Source organism: Nanorana parkeri, unplaced genomic scaffold (genome assembly GCF_000935625.1).
Source record: "Nanorana parkeri isolate BGI_ZX_2015 unplaced genomic scaffold, ASM93562v1 scaffold3480, whole genome shotgun sequence".
NCBI classification, from domain to species: domain Eukaryota; kingdom Metazoa; phylum Chordata; class Amphibia; order Anura; family Dicroglossidae; genus Nanorana; species Nanorana parkeri.
This window is the reverse complement of record NW_017309748.1, coordinates 18,618-42,212: the sequence shown is the minus strand read 5'-3', so window position 1 is coordinate 42,212 and position 23,595 is coordinate 18,618. Positions and strand designations below refer to the sequence as shown.

The following is a 23,595-nucleotide window of genomic DNA, read 5'->3' as shown; positions in this document are numbered from 1 at the left end:
TCCGTTCTTCACCCTAAACCCCAAAATAATAGAAAACATCTCATAAAGCTGAACTCCGGGGAGATATATAAGACACAAAGGAAGGCAGCTCTGCGTTTGTTTTTTAATGTAAACATTGTTAGTACCTGAATGTGACCTGGTATCAGGTTCCTGCAGTCCCTGTACAGCAAAACTTAGACTGGGAGAGAGAGAAAAAGTCTGCTGATTCTCATTTTACTGTCCAGAGACTGGGGGAGGGACATGACCTGTACGTGTTACTGACCTACAGCAGAGAAATATCAGGTCTCCTGCTCTGCCCATTTGTGGGCAGGTCTCCTACCTATTTCCTCTAAGCCTGTGAGCCTTGAGGGCCCATCATCACGCCTGCATGGACTCACAGAAGCAAAGAACAGCACCACATATTTCAGCACGTGGTGGGTAGTGCAAGGGGAAGCTGAAATGGAGAGGGTGGAATGGGTGGGAGGCTACATTTCAGATGTAAACATTAAACCAACAGACTACATAGAAGAATGTTGTCTCACAAACTTCACTATCACTTCTGTGTTCTATACACCGAGTCCCACCTACCTGATCATGGTGGGGGATGGTGAGATCTTCCTGTGTGGAATCCAGGGAATACAGAGGACGTGGACATCTCTCTGGTGGGTTTGTGTCACTGAATGTCTCCATGATGATATCCTTGAAATGGTCTTTGTGTCCTTCTGAAAACTTTTCCATCACACCAACCTCCTCCTCTTTCATCTCGTCTTTAACATCATTATCACACTCACTCTGGTTTATACCCTGAATATTGAGAACAATGACATCAGATGTAACTACATAGGTCAAAAAGTATCCCCTAGTATCTATTATTTCTCTGTTTCACCTTATGTGAGACGGTGAGATCTTCCTGGGTGGAATCCCGGGAATACAGAGGACGGGGACATCTCTCTGGTGGGTTCCTCTTACTGGATCCATCTGTAGGAAACACACACACTGACTGAATACATTGTTTCTATGTGTGTATCAGATGATGGGGGATCTAGGTGGACCCTCCGTACTGCTCTCTCCTCTTACCCGGTGATGTGAGGGGCGGCTCATTCTCCATCACGATGTCCTTGTAGAGATCCTTGTGTTCCTCCATGAAGAAATAGACACCTTATAGGAACCTGACACACGCAATGATACAGTCACTATTCTGTAATCCTGTTTGAAGGGAGAAGATAACAAGGATTACGTGTTCAAGAGTCAAGTTTTCCAGCGTTCTTGGAAGACGAAAGTCTAGTAGCTCAGGACTTGAAATTTTGAGCCCTGCTATAACAAACCTCACAGTGAACTTTGAGGAAGACGATGGATATGAAGGAGAGGGTAACCGGGTGTAAATATAAAATATTATCTTATTACCTCCTCTGCAGCCGATTTAAGCAATGTCTCCTCTTTGCTTCCTCCCAAATCACTTCCCACCTCACTCTTACATTACTTCCTGTTCATCACCCTACATCACTTCCTGTCTATACCTTACATCACTTCCTGTCTTTATCTTACATCAATTCCTGTAGGTGGCTACCACGTGAGATCACCACCTTGTGTTGAATATAAATACTTCAGTCTCCGTTACGTGTCATCATTGTGCTCGCTGCCTTGTGGTCTATTCCTCTGTTACGTTATATCCATGACTACACACGGATTATACCTCACATCAAATGCAGACAATAAAAAATATAATGAAAAACAACGTGATAGATTTTTTTTATATTAATAAAAGTGAAACTAAATAAGAAACTGTTTTAGAAAACAAACTAAAACTTGAAATACCACCTAGTGGGCTCATTTTACAAAGCTTCAGTACAAGTATAAGGAGTTTTTTTTTAGTCATGTGACTTTCATTTTCTGATCTCATTGAACTATTTATCTCATTGAACAATTAAAATGATAATCGTTTTTTTGAAATGGTGAATAAAGATCCATATCCTGGTGAGTTTTAGGTTTTTGGGTTGAGCCCATTGTAATGATATATAGGTGTCATCTAGGGTGACCTTCTCCGTTGGGTCTCCATTCAGGTACGTGATACTAGGATTTGGAGCAATTGTCCCATTTTCTGCAGCTCCCGGAGCTCCCGGCCGCCTCATCTGGCGAGGCTCCGGTCAGTGAGGCGGCTCGGGGTGGGAACAGATCCGCTGCGGGTGCCGGCCAGGCCTGTGATGCGGCCGGCGGCCCCTCCCCCTTCTCCTCCAGCACTCGGCGAGGGCTGTCTGCCACAGTGCCTGACCCCGCGGCTGCAGTTCTGAGCAGGCGCCGCACGGGGCACGGGGCACTCTGGCCTCAGAAGACTTCGCACCGTGATCGTCGGCGGTTCGGCCGGGACGGCGAAGAGGAGAGATCTGTAGGTGAGGTGTCGGCCTCAGAAGACGAGCATCAGGACGGACGGACACCGCAGGCTGCTGGAGCAACGGCTGTTGGGGAGGGCCCTAGTCAGCCAGGTAAGACTTCTTATCCTTATATTTCCATTTTAACTGTTTTGGGGGATTTTGTGCATAGTGTTAGGAGGGGCACACTAGCAGAGGTGGGGACTGACCCTCAGGTTAGCACAGTTTTTAAATGGTGAATAAAGATCCATATCCTGGTGTGTTTTAGGTTTTTGGGTTGAGCCTATTCTAATGATATATAGGTGTCATCTAGGGTGACCCTTCTCCGTTGGGTCTCCATTCAGGTACGTGATACTAGGATTTTGGAGCAATTGTCCCATTTTCTGCAGTCATTGCCTGCAGCGGGGGGATTTCTCTCCCCATTGACAGTGTTCGAGGTTAGCTATTGTCAAACGAGTACACATAGACATGCTGTGTGGTGTACCACTTACTTAACTCCCCATCTGTTGGTATCTCTCTCTCTCTCCCTCTCTCGTACATTAACCAATGGGAAGGAGACTTCAGTGTACACCGGATGCTACAGACAGGATCATGTTCTTCACTCAGAAGAGCTCTGTTACCACAAAATACCCATCATTATAAATGTATCTTTTTATGGATACCAATAACATAACTTTCCATCATGTATTGGTTTTTCCTGACACTACTCTGCAAGAAGTTCCACTGCTCTAACCTGGAGCCCAGTAGCTCTGCCTTACTCTTAGGCAGTTCCAAATCCATGACCAGGCCACTCTTTGAAATGAGATGTGGCTCAGGAGGAGCATACGGTGGCCTACTGTTTGGGTTCCGCTGACATCGACGGCCCTGGATCAGCTGCATCCTGCTCATCGTCTTTATCATCATCTGAGTCTAGAGATTAGGATTCTGGTGGACCTGGAATAGTCAAGTCCTCACCATGGGGTACAGGACGCAGTGCGGATGGAATGTTTGGATATTCCACTCTGACATATAGGGCCAACTGACAAATTGGGCCCAATCCCCCCGCCCCCCAAACCCTCAGTAATTTTCAAAAAAGCCAGAAGCACGAATAACATAATAGCCCCCAGTAAATTGTCCATCACAAAACACAAACCTAAGCATACTTTTTTGTTTGAGAACAGAAAATGGGTCTACAAGTTTGAAAAACCAAAATGTCTCACTTGCCAACTTATCACTCACGGCCGTCCCTCGTTCCAGGACAGCTCCGGCAATACTTTTCCAATAACACAATTCATCACCTGCGCCCACAATCACGTAGTCTAAGGCCTTCAAATGCCCCTGTGGTCTACTCTACATAGGCCGCACCATCCGACCGCTCTGCAAAACGCATCGGTGAACACCGCAGGTTCATAGAAAAAAGATGCATTGAACACAGCATTCCCCCGACATTTTCTCGAGAAACACAATAAAAACACGCAGCACCTCCAAGTTTTCGCAATCGAACAGATCCCCGAAAGAATCCTTCCCTCAGACAGATTCCACCAACTGTGCAAGCAAGAGACAAATTGGATTTATAAACTAAACACTCTTTCGCCACATGGTCTCAACAACCCCTCCATCCCTCACACGTTACCATGTTTTCCACTTTTACTTCTCAAAATACACTGAGTGGCCAGATTATTATGACCACCCCATCAGTACTTCGTTGGGCCACCTCGTGACTCCACGAGATGTTGAAAGGTGATGCGAGGAACCTGACACGGCACTGTTGCCCTTCTGTTGTCTTGTACCAGTCTTGCCCCTCCCCCATTCTGCCCTAACATCGACTAGTCGCTGACGGCCACAATTCGCGAGTTCAGACCCAGATTTTTGGCTGACAGTCCAGTCTTTAAAAACTTGACTGATGGATTCGTCAATTTTTTTGTCGCTCTGTTAAAAATCCCAATAAACAAACAGACTGCGCGACATAGATTTTAACGGCCACAGCAGCCCTTTTATTAACCAAACAAACAGTTTTAACAATAACCAAAAGTAATAAACCAAAAATATACACAAATGACACTGTAAACAATGGTTCACCTGAGAAGGAGTCTTTGGGTGCCCAACAGCTCCAAAAAGGCCTCTCATAACACTCCATCCATGTCCCCAGCCGCACCACAACTGGGTGGGACAACCTACTTCCTTCGTCGCTTTCCAGAAAGAGGGTGTCCCTAAGCCCTCGCAGTCCCTTTCCATGCGGCTCCTCCCAGACACCTGACTTCCACGTTGAATCAGGTAAGAGCAGCTACTCCCGATTTATTTGTTAACCCTTTCTCCCGGGACTATTCCTCCCCCCAGTCATGTAGCCCCTCCGCTTAGTCTCTCCGGGTCTGTCTAACAACAGCTGCTCTTAAACATTTAACAAATTCTGCTGTTTTGCTGATACTCGCTCCATGGCTCCGAGCGCCAACAATCATTCCGCGTTCAAAGGCTGTTAAATCGTGTTGTTTCCCCGTATCTTCAGAAAAAAATCACTTCTACTTGTACCACCTGTATGTTGTTCTTTGTACTATGGACACTCATGGCTGTTGTGTTATTTACATGTTTCTGTATTCCTGTTATTTGTCTTTTGTAACCTCAAATGAAAAATGTATTTAAAAAATAAAAAAAGGGAGGATGTGAACGGTGGAAGCTGCACCAAAACATGATGGAGAGGACAGAGGACAGATGACTAGTATTTATAATTATAGCAAAACAAAAGAATGCAATTCAAACGGAAAATTGATGCACAAAATGATAAAATACACACTTTAATGGTATAAATATATGACATTATGACAATGTAATAAAATGATTAGTGATGCACAGATACTTTTCACGTACCAGTGCCGATACTTGGCATTTTCATGAGAACTACCAGGGTTGCAGAGGTTGCAGCTGGGACCTGGCTCTGGTGCTCCACCACTGTGCTGAAATCATTAGTCGATATTGTTTTAGAAAAACTGTCACATGACAATAAACAAAAATGTATCAATACTCGTACTCGCGAAACTGGTGCCGGTGCATCCCTTTATTTATAATTATAAAAACAAAATCCATACATTAAAACAGAGATGTACAAATCCCGGGAGCTCCGTGTGCTCCTTACAAATGACAGCGGCCTCCTAACTTTTGAATTTTTCTCTAGTCTGGTCTTGGAGCTCAAAGTATCGGTACTTGTACTTGGTATCGGTGCATTCCTAAAAATGATTACCATTGAGGTAAGGAGAATCCTTCTTCCTGATGACCACCCTTATTCTTTTATACCCTACAGTTGTTCTATGGACTATCTTACAATTGTTCTATGCACTAAACAGTTCCACCTGTGAAAAACCATCGTACATTTGTCATAAGAACCAGCTGGCGCTGTCTATTTATCTTCTTTTCCCGCAGTCAGTGAGGACGCTCCGCAGTATGTTTCTCTGTGGAAGATTTGCTGTACTCTGAACATGAATAAGAACGCTCACCTGTGTGAACTCTCTGGTGTTTAACAAGGGATCCTTTACAAATGAATGATTTCCCGCACTCTGCACATGAATAAGGACGCTCACCCGTGTGAATTCTCTGGTGTTCAACAAGGTTTCCTTTCTGAGTGAATGATTTCCCGCACTCTGAACATGAATAAGGACGCTCACCTGTGTGAATTCTCTGGTGTTTAACAAAGACTCCTTTATGAATGAATGATTTCCCGCACTCTGAACATGAATAAGGACGCTCACCTGTGTGAATTCTCTGGTGTATAACAAGGGCTCCTTTCTGAGTGAATGATTTCCCGCACTCTGAACATGAATAATTACACTCACCTGTGTGATTTCTCTGGTGTTTAACAAGGGCTCCTTTCTCAGTGAAAGATTTCCAGCACTCTGAACATGAATAAGGACGCTCACCAGTGTGATTTCTCTGGTGTTTAACAAGGGCTCCTTTCTCAGTGAAAGATTTCCAGCACTCTGAACATGAATAAGGACGCTCACCCGTGTGAATTATCTGGTGCTTAACAAGGTTTGCTTTCTGAGTGAAAGATTTCCTGCACTCTGAACATGAATAAGGACGCTCACCCGTGTGAATTCTCTGGTGTATAACAAGGGCTTCTTTCTGAGTGAATGATTTCTCGCATTCTGAACATGAATAAGGTCGCTCACACATGTGAATTCCCTGGTGTTTAACAAGGGTTTCTTTCTGAGTGAAAGATTTCCCGCACTCTGAACATGAATAAGGACGCTCACCCGTGTGAATTATCTGGTGCTTAACAAGGTTTGCTTTCTGAGTGAAAGATTTCCCGCACTCTGAACAGGAATAAGGACGCTCACCCGTGTGAATTATCTGGTGCTTAACAAGGTTTGCTTTCTGAGTGAAAGATTTCCCGCACTCTGAACAGGAATAAGGACGCTCACCCGTGTGAATTATCTGGTGCTTAACAAGGTTTGCTTTCTGAGTGAAAGATTTCCCGCACTCTGAACAGGAATAAGGACGCTCACCCGTGTGAATTATCTGGTGCTTAACAAGGTTTGCTTTCTGAGTGAAAGATTTCCCGCACTCTGAACAGGAATAAGGACGCTCACCAGTGTGAATTCTCTGGTGTATAACAAGGTGTCTCTGCTGAATGAAAGATTTCCCGCACTCTGAACATGAATAAGGACGCTCACCCATGTGAATTCTCTGGTGTTTAACAAGGGCTCCTCTCTCAGTGAAACATTTTCCACACGCTGAACATGAATAGGGTTGCTCATCCATGTTCATACTTTGGTGTCTATGAAGGTTTTTGTTTTCAATTAAAGATTTCCCACACACTGCATGTGAGAAAAGATTTTCACCTCTGTGATCTCCTTCATGGGGTGAGGAATATTCCTTGGGATTAGATGGATCTCTTGCAGTGTGAGATCTTAGATGGATATTTCCAATCATAGTATGTGAATGATCAGAAGATTCACCCTGATCAGAGGGATCCATTGATGTCTCCAAACAGTAAGGTCTGTGGTTTATATTTTGTGTGTTTGGATTCACTCCTGGAGAATCCTGTGTGATGACATTATCTTCTGACTTACAACCAGCAGATAATATAAGATGTCTCTCCAAGGTATTCCTGACATCACATCCATCTGCTGGAGAGAAATCATTACACACGTCAGTAATCAGAGTCATGTATGTTGGTCTAGAAGTCATCACAGAGCTGTGGCATGGAATTGGGTACAACGTAACACGACATGTAAAAACAAATTAGTTAAAGGATAAAACACCCAAAACAACTCTGACACATTGGGCAAAATAGTTTTGTGAACTAATCACGGCTATGGAGAAGAAGAGAGATGGACCTTCATATGGTGTACAGTATCTCCTCCTCATTTGATGGGCACATGATGTTATATTGAGGAATGGAGATGGACCTTCATATAAACCTTTTTTGGTTTTTCAAGAAAAAACAAACTTAAAACTTCTGAGCATTAGAGATTGCTCTACCATATGATTTTCAATATCTCCTCCTCCTTTGTGTGGGAGATACTAACTCTAAGGAACTGCTGGAGAAAAAGATTAAACAACAAGGAGTCAAAAAGTAAATTTTCTCCCATTGTTAGTTCGGGGGACACAGCGTCTGACCTCAATCAAAAAGTAGTCCCTTAAAATGAGGGAAAAAATAAAACCAAAAGATAACCCTCAGATATCACCGTGTGACGGGATCTCACTGACGCCTGTAGGAATCTACCTCCAAAGTGGCATTGGACGTTGCTGTTACAAACCCCTGAACTAAAAGTGATCACTTCGCATACCTAGGTATAAGGTATCCAGGCCTTCTGCGCATGTGCGTGGTCCCGTTTTTCATACCATAGGAAAACAACTACTTGCGCGACGTATGTGCACAAGCGCGCTAATCTGGCGCACAGGAAGTGATGCAGAACCTCTGAATTGATCTTCCTATTTAAAGCAAGCACAGCCTGGGCCTAGTTGCTGGGTGGTCCTTCAGCTGTTCCCTGTCGTCCTGTTTGCTCTATCTGTTTACTGCTCCTGCACCTTTCACCGGATTGAACCTGACTGCTCCTTATTGCTGCCTGCTTTCTGACCTTGGAATTGTTACTGGACTTTGCCTCTGCCTCATCCCTTGTACTTCACTGCCCGACTGGTGTGACCCCTGGCTTGCCTGACCTCGATTCTGCCTCCTGCTCTGGTACCCTGCTACCCGCCTGGTGTGACCTCGGCTCTGGTCTACCCGATCCAGATTCTGGACTTCTGCCTGGCATGGTGTTGCCCCATCCACTGGCACCCGTGCTACTTGCTGTTTCTCAGGCCCAGAGTTCTTCTTACAGATTTTTCAGTCCAGTTTTGGATGTAAAAGATCATTTCTCCATGACAATGGACCCAACATTTGTATGTAGAACATTTGATGAGAGTTTATTTGCTGTAAATGACCCCCAACCATCCTAACACTAATCAGGAGATGACGACCCCTTCTTCCTACAATAGGGGAGATGACTTCTTCTAGTGAATCTTCTCCCCAACTTTGATGGTCCACCATTTATAATTCAGTCTCATCTTATCTGATGATGTGAAGATCTGATAATTCTCCAACATGATCCCTTAAATGTCACACCTTCTACTCAGAAGTGACATAGAACTGTGACCTGTTCACTCCATAGTGTCTGTTACTTACTTGTGTTGATCGGTAGAGAAATGTCATCATCCTGATCACTTTTCATCATCACCCCGACCTCCTCCGTGGACGGCCGGTCACCCCCCACATACGACTCCACTTCTTCCTCTTTAATCTCAACTTTTATATTGTTCCGTTCTTCACCCTAAACCCCAAAATAATAGAAAACATCTCATAAAGCTGAACTCCGGGGAGATATATAAGACACAAAGGAAGGCAGCTCTGCGTTTGTTTTTTAATGTAAACATTGTTAGTACCTGAATGTGACCTGGTATCAGGTTCCTGCAGTCCCTGTACAGCAAAACTTAGACTGGGAGAGAGAGAAAAAGTCTGCTGATTCTCATTTTACTGTCCAGAGACTGGGGGAGGGACATGACCTGTACGTGTTACTGACCTACAGCAGAGAAATATCAGGTCTCCTGCTCTGCCCATTTGTGGGCAGGTCTCCTACCTATTTCCTCTAAGCCTGTGAGCCTTGAGGGCCCATCATCACGCCTGCATGGACTCACAGAAGCAAAGAACAGCACCACATATTTCAGCACGTGGTGGGTGGTGCAAGGGGAAGCTGAAATGGAGAGGGTGGAATGGGTGGGGGGCTACATTTCAGATGTAAACATTAAACCAACAGACTACATAGAAGAATGTTGTCTCACAAACTTCACTATCACATCTGTGTTCTATACACCGAGTCCCACCTACCTGATCATGGTGGGGGATGGTGAGATCTTCCTGTGTGGAATCCAGGGAATACAGAGGACGTGGACATCTCTCTGGTGGGTTTGTGTCATTGAATGGCTCCATGATGATATCCTTGAAATGGTCTTTGTGTCCTTCTGAAAACTTTTCCATCACACCAACCTCCTCCTCCTCTTTCATCTCGTCTTTAACATCATTATCACAATCACTCTGGTTTATACCCTGAATATTGAGAACAATGAGATCATCTGTAACTACATAGGTCAAAAAGTATCCCCTATTATCTATTATTTCTCTGTTTCACCTCATGAGGGATGGTGAGATCTTCCTGTGTGGAATCCCGGGAATACAGAGGACGGGGACATCTCTCTGGCGGGTTCCTCTTACTGGATCCATCTGTAGGAAACACACACACACTGACTGAATACATTGTTTCTATGTGTGTATCAGATGATGGGGGATCTAGGTGGAGCCTCCGTACTGCTCTCTCCTCTTACCCGGTGATGTGAGGGACGGCTCATTCTCCATCACGACGTCCTTGTAGAGATCATTCTCCATCACGATGTCCTTGTAGAGATCCTTGTGTTCCTCCATGAAGAAATAGACACCTTATAGGAACCTGACACACGCAATGATACAGTCACTATTCCGTAATCCTGTTTGAAGGGAGAAGATAACAAGGATTACGTGTTCAAGAGTCAGGTTTTCCAGCGTGCTTGGAAGACGAAAGTCTAGTAGCTCAGGACTTGAAATTTTGAGCCCTGCTATAAATCATAACAAACCTCACAGTGAACTTTGAGGAAGACGATGGATATGAAGGAGAGGGTAACCGGGTGTAAATATAAAATATTATCTTATTACCTCCTCTGCAGCCGATTTAAGCAATGTCTTCTCTTTGCTTCCTCCCAAATCTTTCCCACCTCACTCTTACATTACTTCCTGTTCATCACCCTACATCACTTCCTGTCTATACCTTACATCACTTCCTGTCTATACCTTACATCACTTCCTGTAGGTGTCTTCCACATGAGATCACCACCATGTGTTGAATATAAATACTTCAGTCTCCGTTACGTCTCATCATTGTGCTCGCTGCCTTGTGGTCTATTCCTCTATTACGTTACATCCATGACTACACACAGATTATGATCAAAAGAAACAAAGCGCTAAAGGTAGCTATATGAGCAAAAGAATATGCTATAATTGATTCTGGCGAGGTCAGTATAGAAGCTAATATATAAGTAAAAAATAGGACTAGCTTCATAAACAAGTATAAATAAAACCAGTCTAACCAAAATACAAAAAACAATTAGAACCACTAAAATTCATTCCGATGGAATAAATAAAAATAAACGATCATACTAGGTTCCACCCTTTTTTCAGAGCAGCTTTGGGTATAGGTATTCACATATATTCACATTTTCTTTATTAATTTAATTTATTTAATTTATTACTAAATTTCATTTTTCCAGAAGCGCAGATTTATTTGTTTACACACAGATTATACCTCACATCAAATCCAGACAATAAAGAAATTAAATGAAAAACAACAATGTGATATATTTTTTGGAATATTAATAAAAGCGAAACTAAATAAGAAACTGTTTTAGAAAACAAACTTGAAATACCACCTAGTGGGCTCATTTTACAAAGCTTCAATACAAGTATAAGGAGTTTTATTTTAGTCATGTGACTTTCATTTTCTGATCTCATTGAACTCCAATTAAAATTACAAAATGTTTTAAATGGTGAATAAAGATCCATATCCTGGTGTGTTTTAGGTTTTTGGGTTGAGCCTATTGTAATGATATATAGATGTCATCTAGAGTGACCCTTCTCCGTTGGGTCTCCATTCAGGTACGTGATACTAGGATTTTGGAGCAATTGTCCCATTTTCTGCAGTCATTGCCTGCAGCGGGGGGATTTCTCTCCCCATTGACAGTGTTCGAGGTTAGCTATTGTCAAACGAGTACACTTATACATGCTGTATGGTGTACCACTTACTTAACTCCCCATCCGGTGGTATTTCTCTCTCTCTCGTACATTAACCAATGGGAAGGAGACTTCAGTTTACAGCGGATGCTATAGACAGGATCATGTTCTTCACTCAGAAGACCTTTGTTACCACAAAATACCCATCATTATAAATGTATCTTATTATGGATACTAATAACATAACTTTCCATTCATTTATTGTTTTTTCCTGACACCACTCTGCAAGATGTTCCACTGTTGTAATCTGGAGCCCAGTAGCTCTGCCTTACTCTTAGGCAGTTCCAAATTCCTGACCAGGTCACTCTGTGAAATTAGATGTGGCTCAGGAGGAGCATACGGTGGGCTACTGTTTGGGTTCCGCTGACATCGATGGCCCCGGATCAGCTGCATCCTGCTCATCGTCTTTATCATCATCTGAGTCTAGAGAGAAGGATTCTGGTGGATCTGGAATAGGCAAGTCCTCACCATGGGGTACAGGACGCAGTGCGGATGGAATGTTTGGATATTCCGCGGGCCTCTTCTTTCTTGAGATCGCTTTTGCAATAGAGGGAACCATGCAGAAATAGCAGTCGCTACTATGATTGGTGGGTTCCCTCCACACCATTTGGACTGCGAAAGGCGTGGACTTCTTCTTCTTGTTTAGCCAATGACGCAGATAAGTAATCCAACTATAATGAGGAGCCCGACTTTTGTCCTGATCCCCTATTTAGCATCCTAAATATAGGTCGTATGCCTTTTTTACCACTGCTGTCATACTGCACTTTTGAGATGCAAATGGAACCTCGCCACACATGTAGCAGAAGTTAGATGCGTCGTTTATACAGTTTCGAGGCATCTTGGCTTCTGAGGGAAAATATCACGCAACTGTTCCTTGGAAATGTTAGTCCATGACACTTTCACAGGCCACCAGATGTAACTGTATGATGCGTAGATCTGACCAAGACAAATGTACTTCTCCATAAAAGAAGAATAAATGACAGTTGGGTAATAATCTTTAGTCTCAAAGTGAAGATAAATTGATACACTTCCATGTGGTACCATTTTCATTGCTCTACCGTACATTGTTGGGAAGTTACGAGGCATCATGATCATCAGACACCTCCCTCCCTTGTAGGCAAATATACTCTCCTGTGTATAAATCTTTATCTTGAAAACTTTAGCCAACCATCAGCACCTTGATTCTGATTCATCTCATCAAAATATGTAAGAAGTCACACATTTTATCTCGGAGGTCAATCATTTCCCAAAATTTGTAGACCGGTCTATTTATCATGCGATCCTCTTGAGGACAAACCTGGATCCTCCATTCGTTCAGTCTCATTGACCATGTTAATACACATTAGCATGGAGGGGGACATGTCTGCCACCACCATACAGGTATACAACTTCTCGCTGCATCAACAAGACGTGGTAGTATCGATTTTTTTGTAGGCACATCTCGGTATAGAATTTTGTGATGTATTAATATCCGAGGTCTTTGCAGGTCCAGAAACTGTGTAGTATAGGACACCAGAGGTGTCCTATACTATCGAGTCCGAAGCTTAAAGCCTGATTTCTGGTATATTGTGCTAACAGAGGTCTTCTGAGTGAAGAACATGATCCTGTCTATAGCATCCGGTGTAAACTGAAGTCTCCTTCCCATTGGGTAATGTACGAGAGAGAGAGGCCAACGGATGGGGAGCTTAGTAAGTGGTACACCATACAGCATGTCTAAATGTACTTGTTTGACAATAGCTAACCTCGAACACTGTCAAAGGGCGAGATATCCCCCCGCTGGAGGCAATGACTGCAGAAAACGGGACAATTGCTCCAAAATCCTAGTATCACGTACCTGCATGGAGACCCAACGGAGAAGGTCACCCTAGATGACACCTATATATCATTACAATAGGCTCAACCCAAAAACCTAACACACACCAAGATATGGATCTATATTCACCATTTAAAAACTGATTGTAATTTTAATTGGAGTTCAATGAGATCAGAAAATGAAAGTCACATGACTAAAATAAAACTCCTTATACTTGTATTGAAGCTTTGTAAAATGAGCCCACTAGCTGGTATTTCAAGTTTTAGTTTGTTTTCTAAAACAGTTTCTTATTTAGTTTCACTTTTATTAATATTTAAAAAAAAAATATCACATTGTTGTTTTTTATTATATTTCTGTATTGTCTGGATTTGTTGTGAGGTATAATCTGTGTGTAGTCATGGAGGTAACGTAACAGAGGAATAGACCACAAGGCAGCGAGCACAATGATGAAACATAACGGAGACTGAAGTATTTATATTCAACACCAGGTGGTGATCTCACTTGGAAGACATCTACAGGAAGTGATGTAAGGGATATGATGTAAGGTACAGACAGGAAGTGATGTAGAGTGATGAACAGGAAAAATTTAAGAGTGAGGTGGGAAGTGATTTGTGAGGAAGCAAAGAGGAGACATCGGCTGCAGAGGAGGTAATAAGATATTATTTTATATTTACATCCGGTAACGATATCCTTCATACCCACCATCTTCCTCAAAGTTCACTGTGAGATCTGTTATGATTAGGGTTGCCACCTTTTCTTCAAGCGAAACCCGAACACTCTAGCGACGTGCCGACATTTTTTGGGAGAATGAGTCGAGGCTTATTCATATGTAAATATCACAGTTGAGACTATTTTCAAAGGTTGGGTTCCTCTTACTGGATCCATCTGTAGGAAACACACACACTGACTGAATACATTGTTTCTATGTGTGTATCAGATGATGGGGGATCTAGGTGGAGCCTCCGTACTGCTCTCTCCTCTTACCCGGTGATGTGAGGGACGGCTCATTCTCCATCACGACGTCCTTGTAGAGATCATTCTCCATCACGATGTCCTTGTAGAGATCCTTGTGTTCCTCCATGAAGAAATAGACACCTTATAGGAACCTGACACACGCAATGATACAGTCACTATTCCGTAATCCTGTTTGAAGGGAGAAGATAACAAGGATTACGTGTTCAAGAGTCAGGTTTTCCAGCGTGCTTGGAAGACGAAAGTCTAGTAGCTCAGGACTTGAAATTTTGAGCCCTGCTATAAATCATAACAAACCTCACAGTGAACTTTGAGGAAGACGATGGATATGAAGGAGAGGGTAACCGGGTGTAAATATAAAATATTATCTTATTACCTCCTCTGCAGCCGATTTAAGCAATGTCTTCTCTTTGCTTCCTCCCAAATCTTTCCCACCTCACTCTTACATTACTTCCTGTTCATCACCCTACATCACTTCCTGTCTATACCTTACATCACTTCCTGTCTATACCTTACATCACTTCCTGTAGGTGTCTTCCACATGAGATCACCACCATGTGTTGAATATAAATACTTCAGTCTCCGTTACGTCTCATCATTGTGCTCGCTGCCTTGTGGTCTATTCCTCTATTACGTTACATCCATGACTACACACAGATTATGATCAAAAGAAACAAAGCGCTAAAGGTAGCTATATGAGCAAAAGAATATGCTATAATTGATTCTGGCGAGGTCAGTATAGAAGCTAATATATAAGTAAAAAATAGGACTAGCTTCATAAACAAGTATAAATAAAACCAGTCTAACCAAAATACAAAAAACAATTAGAACCACTAAAATTCATTCCGATGGAATAAATAAAAATAAACGATCATACTAGGTTCCACCCTTTTTTCAGAGCAGCTTTGGGTATAGGTATTCACATATATTCACATTTTCTTTATTAATTTAATTTATTTAATTTATTACTAAATTTCATTTTTCCAGAAGCGCAGATTTATTTGTTTACACACAGATTATACCTCACATCAAATCCAGACAATAAAGAAATTAAATGAAAAACAACAATGTGATATATTTTTTGGAATATTAATAAAAGCGAAACTAAATAAGAAACTGTTTTAGAAAACAAACTTGAAATACCACCTAGTGGGCTCATTTTACAAAGCTTCAATACAAGTATAAGGAGTTTTATTTTAGTCATGTGACTTTCATTTTCTGATCTCATTGAACTCCAATTAAAATTACAAAATGTTTTAAATGGTGAATAAAGATCCATATCCTGGTGTGTTTTAGGTTTTTGGGTTGAGCCTATTGTAATGATATATAGATGTCATCTAGAGTGACCCTTCTCCGTTGGGTCTCCATTCAGGTACGTGATACTAGGATTTTGGAGCAATTGTCCCATTTTCTGCAGTCATTGCCTGCAGCGGGGGGATTTCTCTCCCCATTGACAGTGTTCGAGGTTAGCTATTGTCAAACGAGTACACTTATACATGCTGTATGGTGTACCACTTACTTAACTCCCCATCCGGTGGTATTTCTCTCTCTCTCGTACATTAACCAATGGGAAGGAGACTTCAGTTTACAGCGGATGCTATAGACAGGATCATGTTCTTCACTCAGAAGACCTCTGTTACCACAAAATACCCATCATTATAAATGTATCTTATTATGGATACTAATAACATAACTTTCCATTCATTTATTGTTTTTTCCTGACACCACTCTGCAAGATGTTCCACTGTTGTAATCTGGAGCCCAGTAGCTCTGCCTTACTCTTAGGCAGTTCCAAATTCCTGACCAGGTCACTCTGTGAAATTAGATGTGGCTCAGGAGGAGCATACGGTGGGCTACTGTTTGGGTTCCGCTGACATCGATGGCCCCGGATCAGCTGCATCCTGCTCATCGTCTTTATCATCATCTGAGTCTAGAGAGAAGGATTCTGGTGGATCTGGAATAGGCAAGTCCTCACCATGGGGTACAGGACGCAGTGCGGATGGAATGTTTGGATATTCCGCGGGCCTCTTCTTTCTTGAGATCGCTTTTGCAATAGAGGGAACCATGCAGAAATAGCAGTCGCTACTATGATTGGTGGGTTCCCTCCACACCATTTGGACTGCGAAAGGCGTGGACTTCTTCTTCTTGTTTAGCCAATGACGCAGATAAGTAATCCAACTATAATGAGGAGCCCGACTTTTGTCCTGATCCCCTATTTAGCATCCTAAATATAGGTCGTATGCCTTTTTTACCACTGCTGTCATACTGCACTTTTGAGATGCAAATGGAACCTCGCCACACATGTAGCAGAAGTTAGATGCGTCGTTTATACAGTTTCGAGGCATCTTGGCTTCTGAGGGAAAATATCACGCAACTGTTCCTTGGAAATGTTAGTCCATGACACTTTCACAGGCCACCAGATGTAACTGTATGATGCGTAGATCTGACCAAGACAAATGTACTTCTCCATAAAAGAAGAATAAATGACAGTTGGGTAATAATCTTTAGTCTCAAAGTGAAGATAAATTGATACACTTCCATGTGGTACCATTTTCATTGCTCTACCGTACATTGTTGGGAAGTTACGAGGCATCATGATCATCAGACACCTCCCTCCCTTGTAGGCAAATATACTCTCCTGTGTATAAATCTTTATCTTGAAAACTTTAGCCAACCATCAGCACCTTGATTCTGATTCATCTCATCAAAATATGTAAGAAGTCACACATTTTATCTCGGAGGTCAATCATTTCCCAAAATTTGTAGACCGGTCTATTTATCATGCGATCCTCTTGAGGACAAACCTGGATCCTCCATTCGTTCAGTCTCATTGACCATGTTAATACACATTAGCATGGAGGGGGACATGTCTGCCACCACCATACAGGTATACAACTTCTCGCTGCATCAACAAGACGTGGTAGTATCGATTTTTTTGTAGGCACATCTCGGTATAGAATTTTGTGATGTATTAATATCCGAGGTCTTTGCAGGTCCAGAAACTGTGTAGTATAGGACACCAGAGGTGTCCTATACTATCGAGTCCGAAGCTTAAAGCCTGATTTCTGGTATATTGTGCTAACAGAGGTCTTCTGAGTGAAGAACATGATCCTGTCTATAGCATCCGGTGTAAACTGAAGTCTCCTTCCCATTGGGTAATGTACGAGAGAGAGAGGCCAACGGATGGGGAGCTTAGTAAGTGGTACACCATACAGCATGTCTAAATGTACTTGTTTGACAATAGCTAACCTCGAACACTGTCAAAGGGCGAGATATCCCCCCGCTGGAGGCAATGACTGCAGAAAACGGGACAATTGCTCCAAAATCCTAGTATCACGTACCTGCATGGAGACCCAACGGAGAAGGTCACCCTAGATGACACCTATATATCATTACAATAGGCTCAACCCAAAAACCTAACACACACCAAGATATGGATCTATATTCACCATTTAAAAACTGATTGTAATTTTAATTGGAGTTCAATGAGATCAGAAAATGAAAGTCACATGACTAAAATAAAACTCCTTATACTTGTATTGAAGCTTTGTAAAATGAGCCCACTAGCTGGTATTTCAAGTTTTAGTTTGTTTTCTAAAACAGTTTCTTATTTAGTTTCACTTTTATTAATATTTAAAAAAAAAATATCACATTGTTGTTTTTTATTATATTTCTGTATTGTCTGGATTTGTTGTGAGGTATAATCTGTGTGTAGTCATGGAGGTAACGTAACAGAGGAATAGACCACAAGGCAGCGAGCACAATGATGAAACATAACGGAGACTGAAGTATTTATATTCAACACCAGGTGGTGATCTCACTTGGAAGACATCTACAGGAAGTGATGTAAGGGATATGATGTAAGGTACAGACAGGAAGTGATGTAGAGTGATGAACAGGAAAAATTTAAGAGTGAGGTGGGAAGTGATTTGTGAGGAAGCAAAGAGGAGACATCGGCTGCAGAGGAGGTAATAAGATATTATTTTATATTTACATCCGGTAACGATATCCTTCATACCCACCATCTTCCTCAAAGTTCACTGTGAGATCTGTTATGATTAGGGTTGCCACCTTTTCTTCAAGCGAAACCCGAACACTCTAGCGACGTGCCGACATTTTTTGGGAGAATGAGTCGAGGCTTATTCATATGTAAATATCACAGTTGAGACTATTTTCAAAGGGGGGCCAGTAGCGGTCAGCGGGTGCAATAATAAGCCCCATTGTTGTCTATAAGAGAAATATTAAACTTCAGCTTTGGTGTCCAGTGGTCATCTGAATAAATGGAACTATGCCGTCACTGTTGGGAAAATAATTTCACCTGACAGCCTACATAAGTGCAGAATGCCGAGAGCGCTCTTGGAGCCAATCCCACTCTTCACAAGGTCCTGGATCTTTTGGGACATGAATACTGTGGGATCGTGTTCAAAATTGCAGAACTGTCCCACAAGGTCTCATATTCTGAGCGATTCGGGATTTGTCTAATGAAAGTCTTTTTTCAATCAAGTGACTTTTGAACACGTAATCCTTGTTATCTTCTCCCTTCAAACAGGATTACAGAATAGTGACTGACTGTATCATTGCGTGTGTCATGTTCCTATTGGGAGAATGAGTCGAGGCTTATTCATATGTAAATATCACAGTTGAGACTATTTTCAAAGGGGGGCCAGTAGCGGTCAGCGGGTGCAATAATAAGCCCCATTGTTGTCTATAAGAGAAATATTAAACTTCAGCTTTGGTGTCCAGTGGTCATCTGAATAAATGGAACTATGCCGTCACTGTTGGGAAAATAATTTCACCTGACAGCCTACATAAGTGCAGAATGCCGAGAGCGCTCTTGGAGCCAATCCCACTCTTCACAAGGTCCTGGATCTTTTGGGACATGAATACTGTGGGATCGTGTTCAAAATTGCAGAACTGTCCCACAAGGTCTCATATTCTGAGCGATTCGGGATTTGTCTAATGAAAGTCTTTTTTCAATCACGTGACTTTTGAACACGTAATCCTTGTTATCTTCTCCCTTCAAACAGGATTACAGAATAGTGACTGTATCATTGCGTGTGTCATGTTCCTATAAGGTGTCACTGTGTATTTCTTCATGGAGGAACACAAGGATCTCTACAAGGACGTCATGATGGAGAGTGAGCCGCCCCTCATATCACCGGGTAAGAGTAGAGAGTACGCAGTACGGAGGGTCCACCTAGATCCCCCATCATCTGATACACACATAGAAACAATGTATTCAGTCAGTGTGTGTGTGTTTCCTACAGATGGATCCAGTAAGAGGAACCCACCAGAGAGATGTCCCCGTCCTCTGTATTCCCGGGATTCCACACAGGAAGATCTCACCGTCCTCCACCATGATCAGGTAGGTGGGACTCTGTATATAGAACACAGAAGTGATGGTGAACTTTGTGAGACAACATTCTTCTATGTAGTCTGTCAGTTTAATGTTTATATCTGAAATGTAGCCTCCCACCCATTCCACCCTCTCCATTTCAGCTTCCCCTTGCTCCACCCTCCACTTTTATTATTTAAAAAAAAAGTATAAACAAAGTTTTCTTCCATGGGTCTTGGGTCCAGTCATGTGACATCATGGATAGGCTCCGTGCTTGTGCCCTCCAAAGGGCACATGCTGAAATATGTGATGCTGTTCTTTGCTTCGGTGAGTCCATGCTGGCGTGATGATGCGCCCTCAAGGTGAGGGTCCTTGGCTCCCGGGCTCAGAGGAAATAGGAAGGAGACCTGCCCTCAAATGGGCAGAGCAGGAGATACCTGGTATTTCTCTGCTGTAGGTCAGTTACACATACAGGTCTTGTCCCTCCCCCAGTCTTTGACTGGACAGTAGAATGAGAAGCAGCAGACTGTTTCTCTCTCTCCCAGTCTAAGCTTTGCTGTACAGGGACTGCAGGAACCTGATACCAGGTCACATTCAGGTACTAACAATGTTTACATTAAAAAACAAACGCAGAGCTGCCTTCCTTTGTGTCTTATATATCTCCCCGGAGTTCAGCTTTATGAGATGTTTTCTATTATTTTTGGGGTATAGGGTGAAGAACGGAACAATATAAAAGCTGAGGTTAAAGAGGAAGAAGTGGAGTCGTATGTGGGGGGTGACCGGCCGTCCACGGAGGAGGTCGGGGTGATGATGAAAAGTGATCAGGATGATGACATTTCTCTACCGATCAACACAAGTAAGTAACAGACACTATGGAGGGAACAGGTCAAAGTTCTATGTCACTTCTGAGTAGAAGGTGTAACATTTAAGGGATCATGTTGGAGAATTATCAGATCTTCACATCATCAGATAAGATGAGACTGAATTATAAATGGTGGACCATCAAAGTTGTGAAGGAGATTCACCAGAAGAAGTCATCTCCCCTATTAGGATGAAGGGGTCGTCATCTCCTGATTAGTGTTAGGATGGTTGGGGGTCATTTACAGCAAATAAACGCTCATCAAATGTTCTACATACACATGTTGGGTCCATTGTCATGGAGGAATGATGGTTCTGAGATCTTCGTTAATATAGTCTGTGTTAGATTTGTGCCTTGACATTTCATGAAGTTCTATGGGCGCATCCATACAATAATTGTACCCATCAGAGTATCCCCTATATTAATATTACAGTATGTAGGGGGGCACTCTGATGGAGGCAGCTAATAATCAGTTGTCCCCTTTAGAGTGCCCGTTTTTATTATAGTCCCCACATAGCTTAGTTTACTACATTAGAAGGCCAGAGACAGGTGCCAGGAGGTGGAGTAGACTGCATGAGAGGACAGCAGAAGAAACCTTTCCATCCTCCAGTATTCCTGGGGGTGAGCAATTCAACGCCAATGGTTGCTTGGACCACCACCAGCTCTAGAAGCAAATAACTGCAGAGGAAGTGGACACCTGACGTCATTGGATGCTATGACGCCAGAAGTCTGAAAAGAAGGCTGGGTTTAAGCTAGCACTGGATGCACCAGACTGGGACGCCAGCACTTCCACTATCAACCAGCCATTACTAAGCGCAGGTCAGTGACTGCAGTCCGAACAGAACCGCCACTGGGTCCATGATCTGCCATTTAGGGACATCTGGTGTACACCATATGAAGGTACATCTCCATCCCTCAATATACGGTCATGTCCCCAACAAATGAGGAGGAAATACCGGACACCATATGAAGGTACATCTCCATCCCTCAATATAAAGTCATATCCCCAACAAATGAGGAGGAAATACTGTACACCATATGAAGGTCCATCTCCATTCCTAATATAACGTCATGTGACCAACAAATGAGGAGGAGATACTGTACACCATATGAAGGTCCATCTCCATTCCTCAATATAACGTCATGTGACCAACAAATGAGGAGGAGATACTGTACACCAGGGCTGCCCACAAGGTTTGGAGAGATTCTAGAGAAGTCCTGGAGGCGAGCATGGGAGGAATTGACAAGAGAGCTAGAGAGCAGGAGGTCTTGGGATGAGCGGAGCCGACGGTTAGGGTGATACTTTGAGATATAGCCGGGGGCGGAGTTGTGGACGGCTTTGTAACTGATAGTTAATATTTTGTATTTTATCCTTTGGGCTATTGGAATCCAGTGCAGGGATTTGCAGAGGGGGGTGGGGGATGGAAGCCAGTGTAGGGATTGGCAGAGGGGGGATGCAGACACTGAGCGGTTGGTCAGGTGGATGAGTCTAGCAGCTGCATTCATGATAGACTGAAGGGGGGAGGAGCCTGTGTAGTGGAATGCCAATGAGGAGGGAGTTGCAATAGTGAAGACGAGAGATAACAAGGGAGTGGATGAGTTTTGTGGTCTCATTTGCAGGATTTGGATAGTGATTGGATGTGGGGAAGAAAGGTGAGGTCTGAGTCAAGGATGACATCTAGGACCTTGGCATGGGGGGAGGGTTGGATAATTGTGTTAACAATCTCAAGGGAAAAGTTGGGGAAGGTGCACGGGGGGAGAGGGGATATCATAAGCTCCGTTTTTGAAAGATTGAGTTTTAAGAAGTGTTGCGACATCCATATAGATATGTCAGTTAGTAGATTAGTGACACGCAAGGACACTGAGGGGGGGAGTTGTGGAGTAGAAAGATAGATTTGAGTGTCATCGGCATAGAGATGGTATTGGAAGCCATGTGAGGTTATTAGTTGACCAAGGGAGGAGATGTAGATAGAGAAGAGAAGGGGTCCAAGGACAGAGCCTTGGGGGACCCCTACAGAAAGAGGAAGGGAGGATTTAGAATTGTAGGTGACACTAAAGGAGTGCTTAGATAGGTAGGAGGAGGACCACGAGAGAGCAGAGTCTTGTAGCCCAAGTGACTGGAGTTTTTTGAGGAGCAGCGGGTGGTCAACAGTGTCAAAAGCAGCAGAGAGGTCTAATAGCAAGAGTAGGGAATAGTGGCCTTTGCTTTTAGCAGTGAGTAGGTCATTAGTGAGTTTTAGGAGGGCGGTTTTAGTGGAGTGTAGGGGGCAAAAGCCAGATTATAAGGGGTCAAGAAGATTGTGATCAGCGAGGTGGCGACTTAGGCGGCTGTAGATAAGGCGTTCTAGGAGTTTGGAGGTGAATGGGAGTAAGGAGATTGGGCTGAGATTATTGAGGTCGGTAGGGTCCATTGAGGGTTTTTGGGTAATGGGGTGACGAGGGCATGCTTCAGAGGGGTAGGAAAGATTCCAGTAGAGAGGGAGAGATTGAAAATGTAGGAAAGTGTAGGATAGAGCAAGAGGGTGACCGGAGTAGTTTTGAGGGAACAGAGTCCAGGGGGCAAGTGGTGAGGTGGGTGTCAGAGAAGAGCTTTTAATATAATTCAATACGAACAATTATGGCTTAGGAAAGTAACAGACCCCTGATGTCTCCATAATAGTAGAGAGGGAGAGATTGAAAATGTAGGAAAGTGTAGGATAGAGCAAGAGGGTGACCGGAGTAGTTTTGAGGGAACAGAGTCCAGGGGGCAAGTGGTGAGGTGGGTGTCAGAGAAGAGCTTTTAATATAATTCAATACGAAAAATTATGGCTTGGAGCTACGGGACCCCCTAGTGGCCCGGGCCCGTGACAATGGTATCGGTGTGAGAGGGTCAAAAGAGGAGAGTAACAAGTGTGATGGTGGGTCTGGAACATGAATAGGGGAAGGTGACTGCACAGTGACGATCTG

General features: G+C 43.1%; 1 protein-coding gene across 1 annotated transcript in view; it reads right to left on the bottom strand.

Annotated features, from left to right (window-relative positions):
* Positions 1–13,001, bottom strand: part of LOC108803191 (zinc finger protein 271-like) — a 16,526-nt gene extending 3,525 nt beyond the window's left edge. The window contains exons 1-5 of the mRNA XM_018575029.1: positions 12,968–13,001; positions 9,434–9,547; positions 6,507–6,961; positions 5,849–6,434; positions 949–957 (exon numbers count right to left, since the gene is read on the bottom strand). Coding sequence (XP_018430531.1) covers positions 949–957; positions 5,849–6,434; positions 6,507–6,961; positions 9,434–9,547; positions 12,968–13,001 — 1,198 coding nt within the window. The remainder of the gene's footprint in view (positions 1–948; positions 958–5,848; positions 6,435–6,506; positions 6,962–9,433; positions 9,548–12,967) is intronic.
* Positions 13,002–23,595: the final 10,594 nt, after the last annotated feature.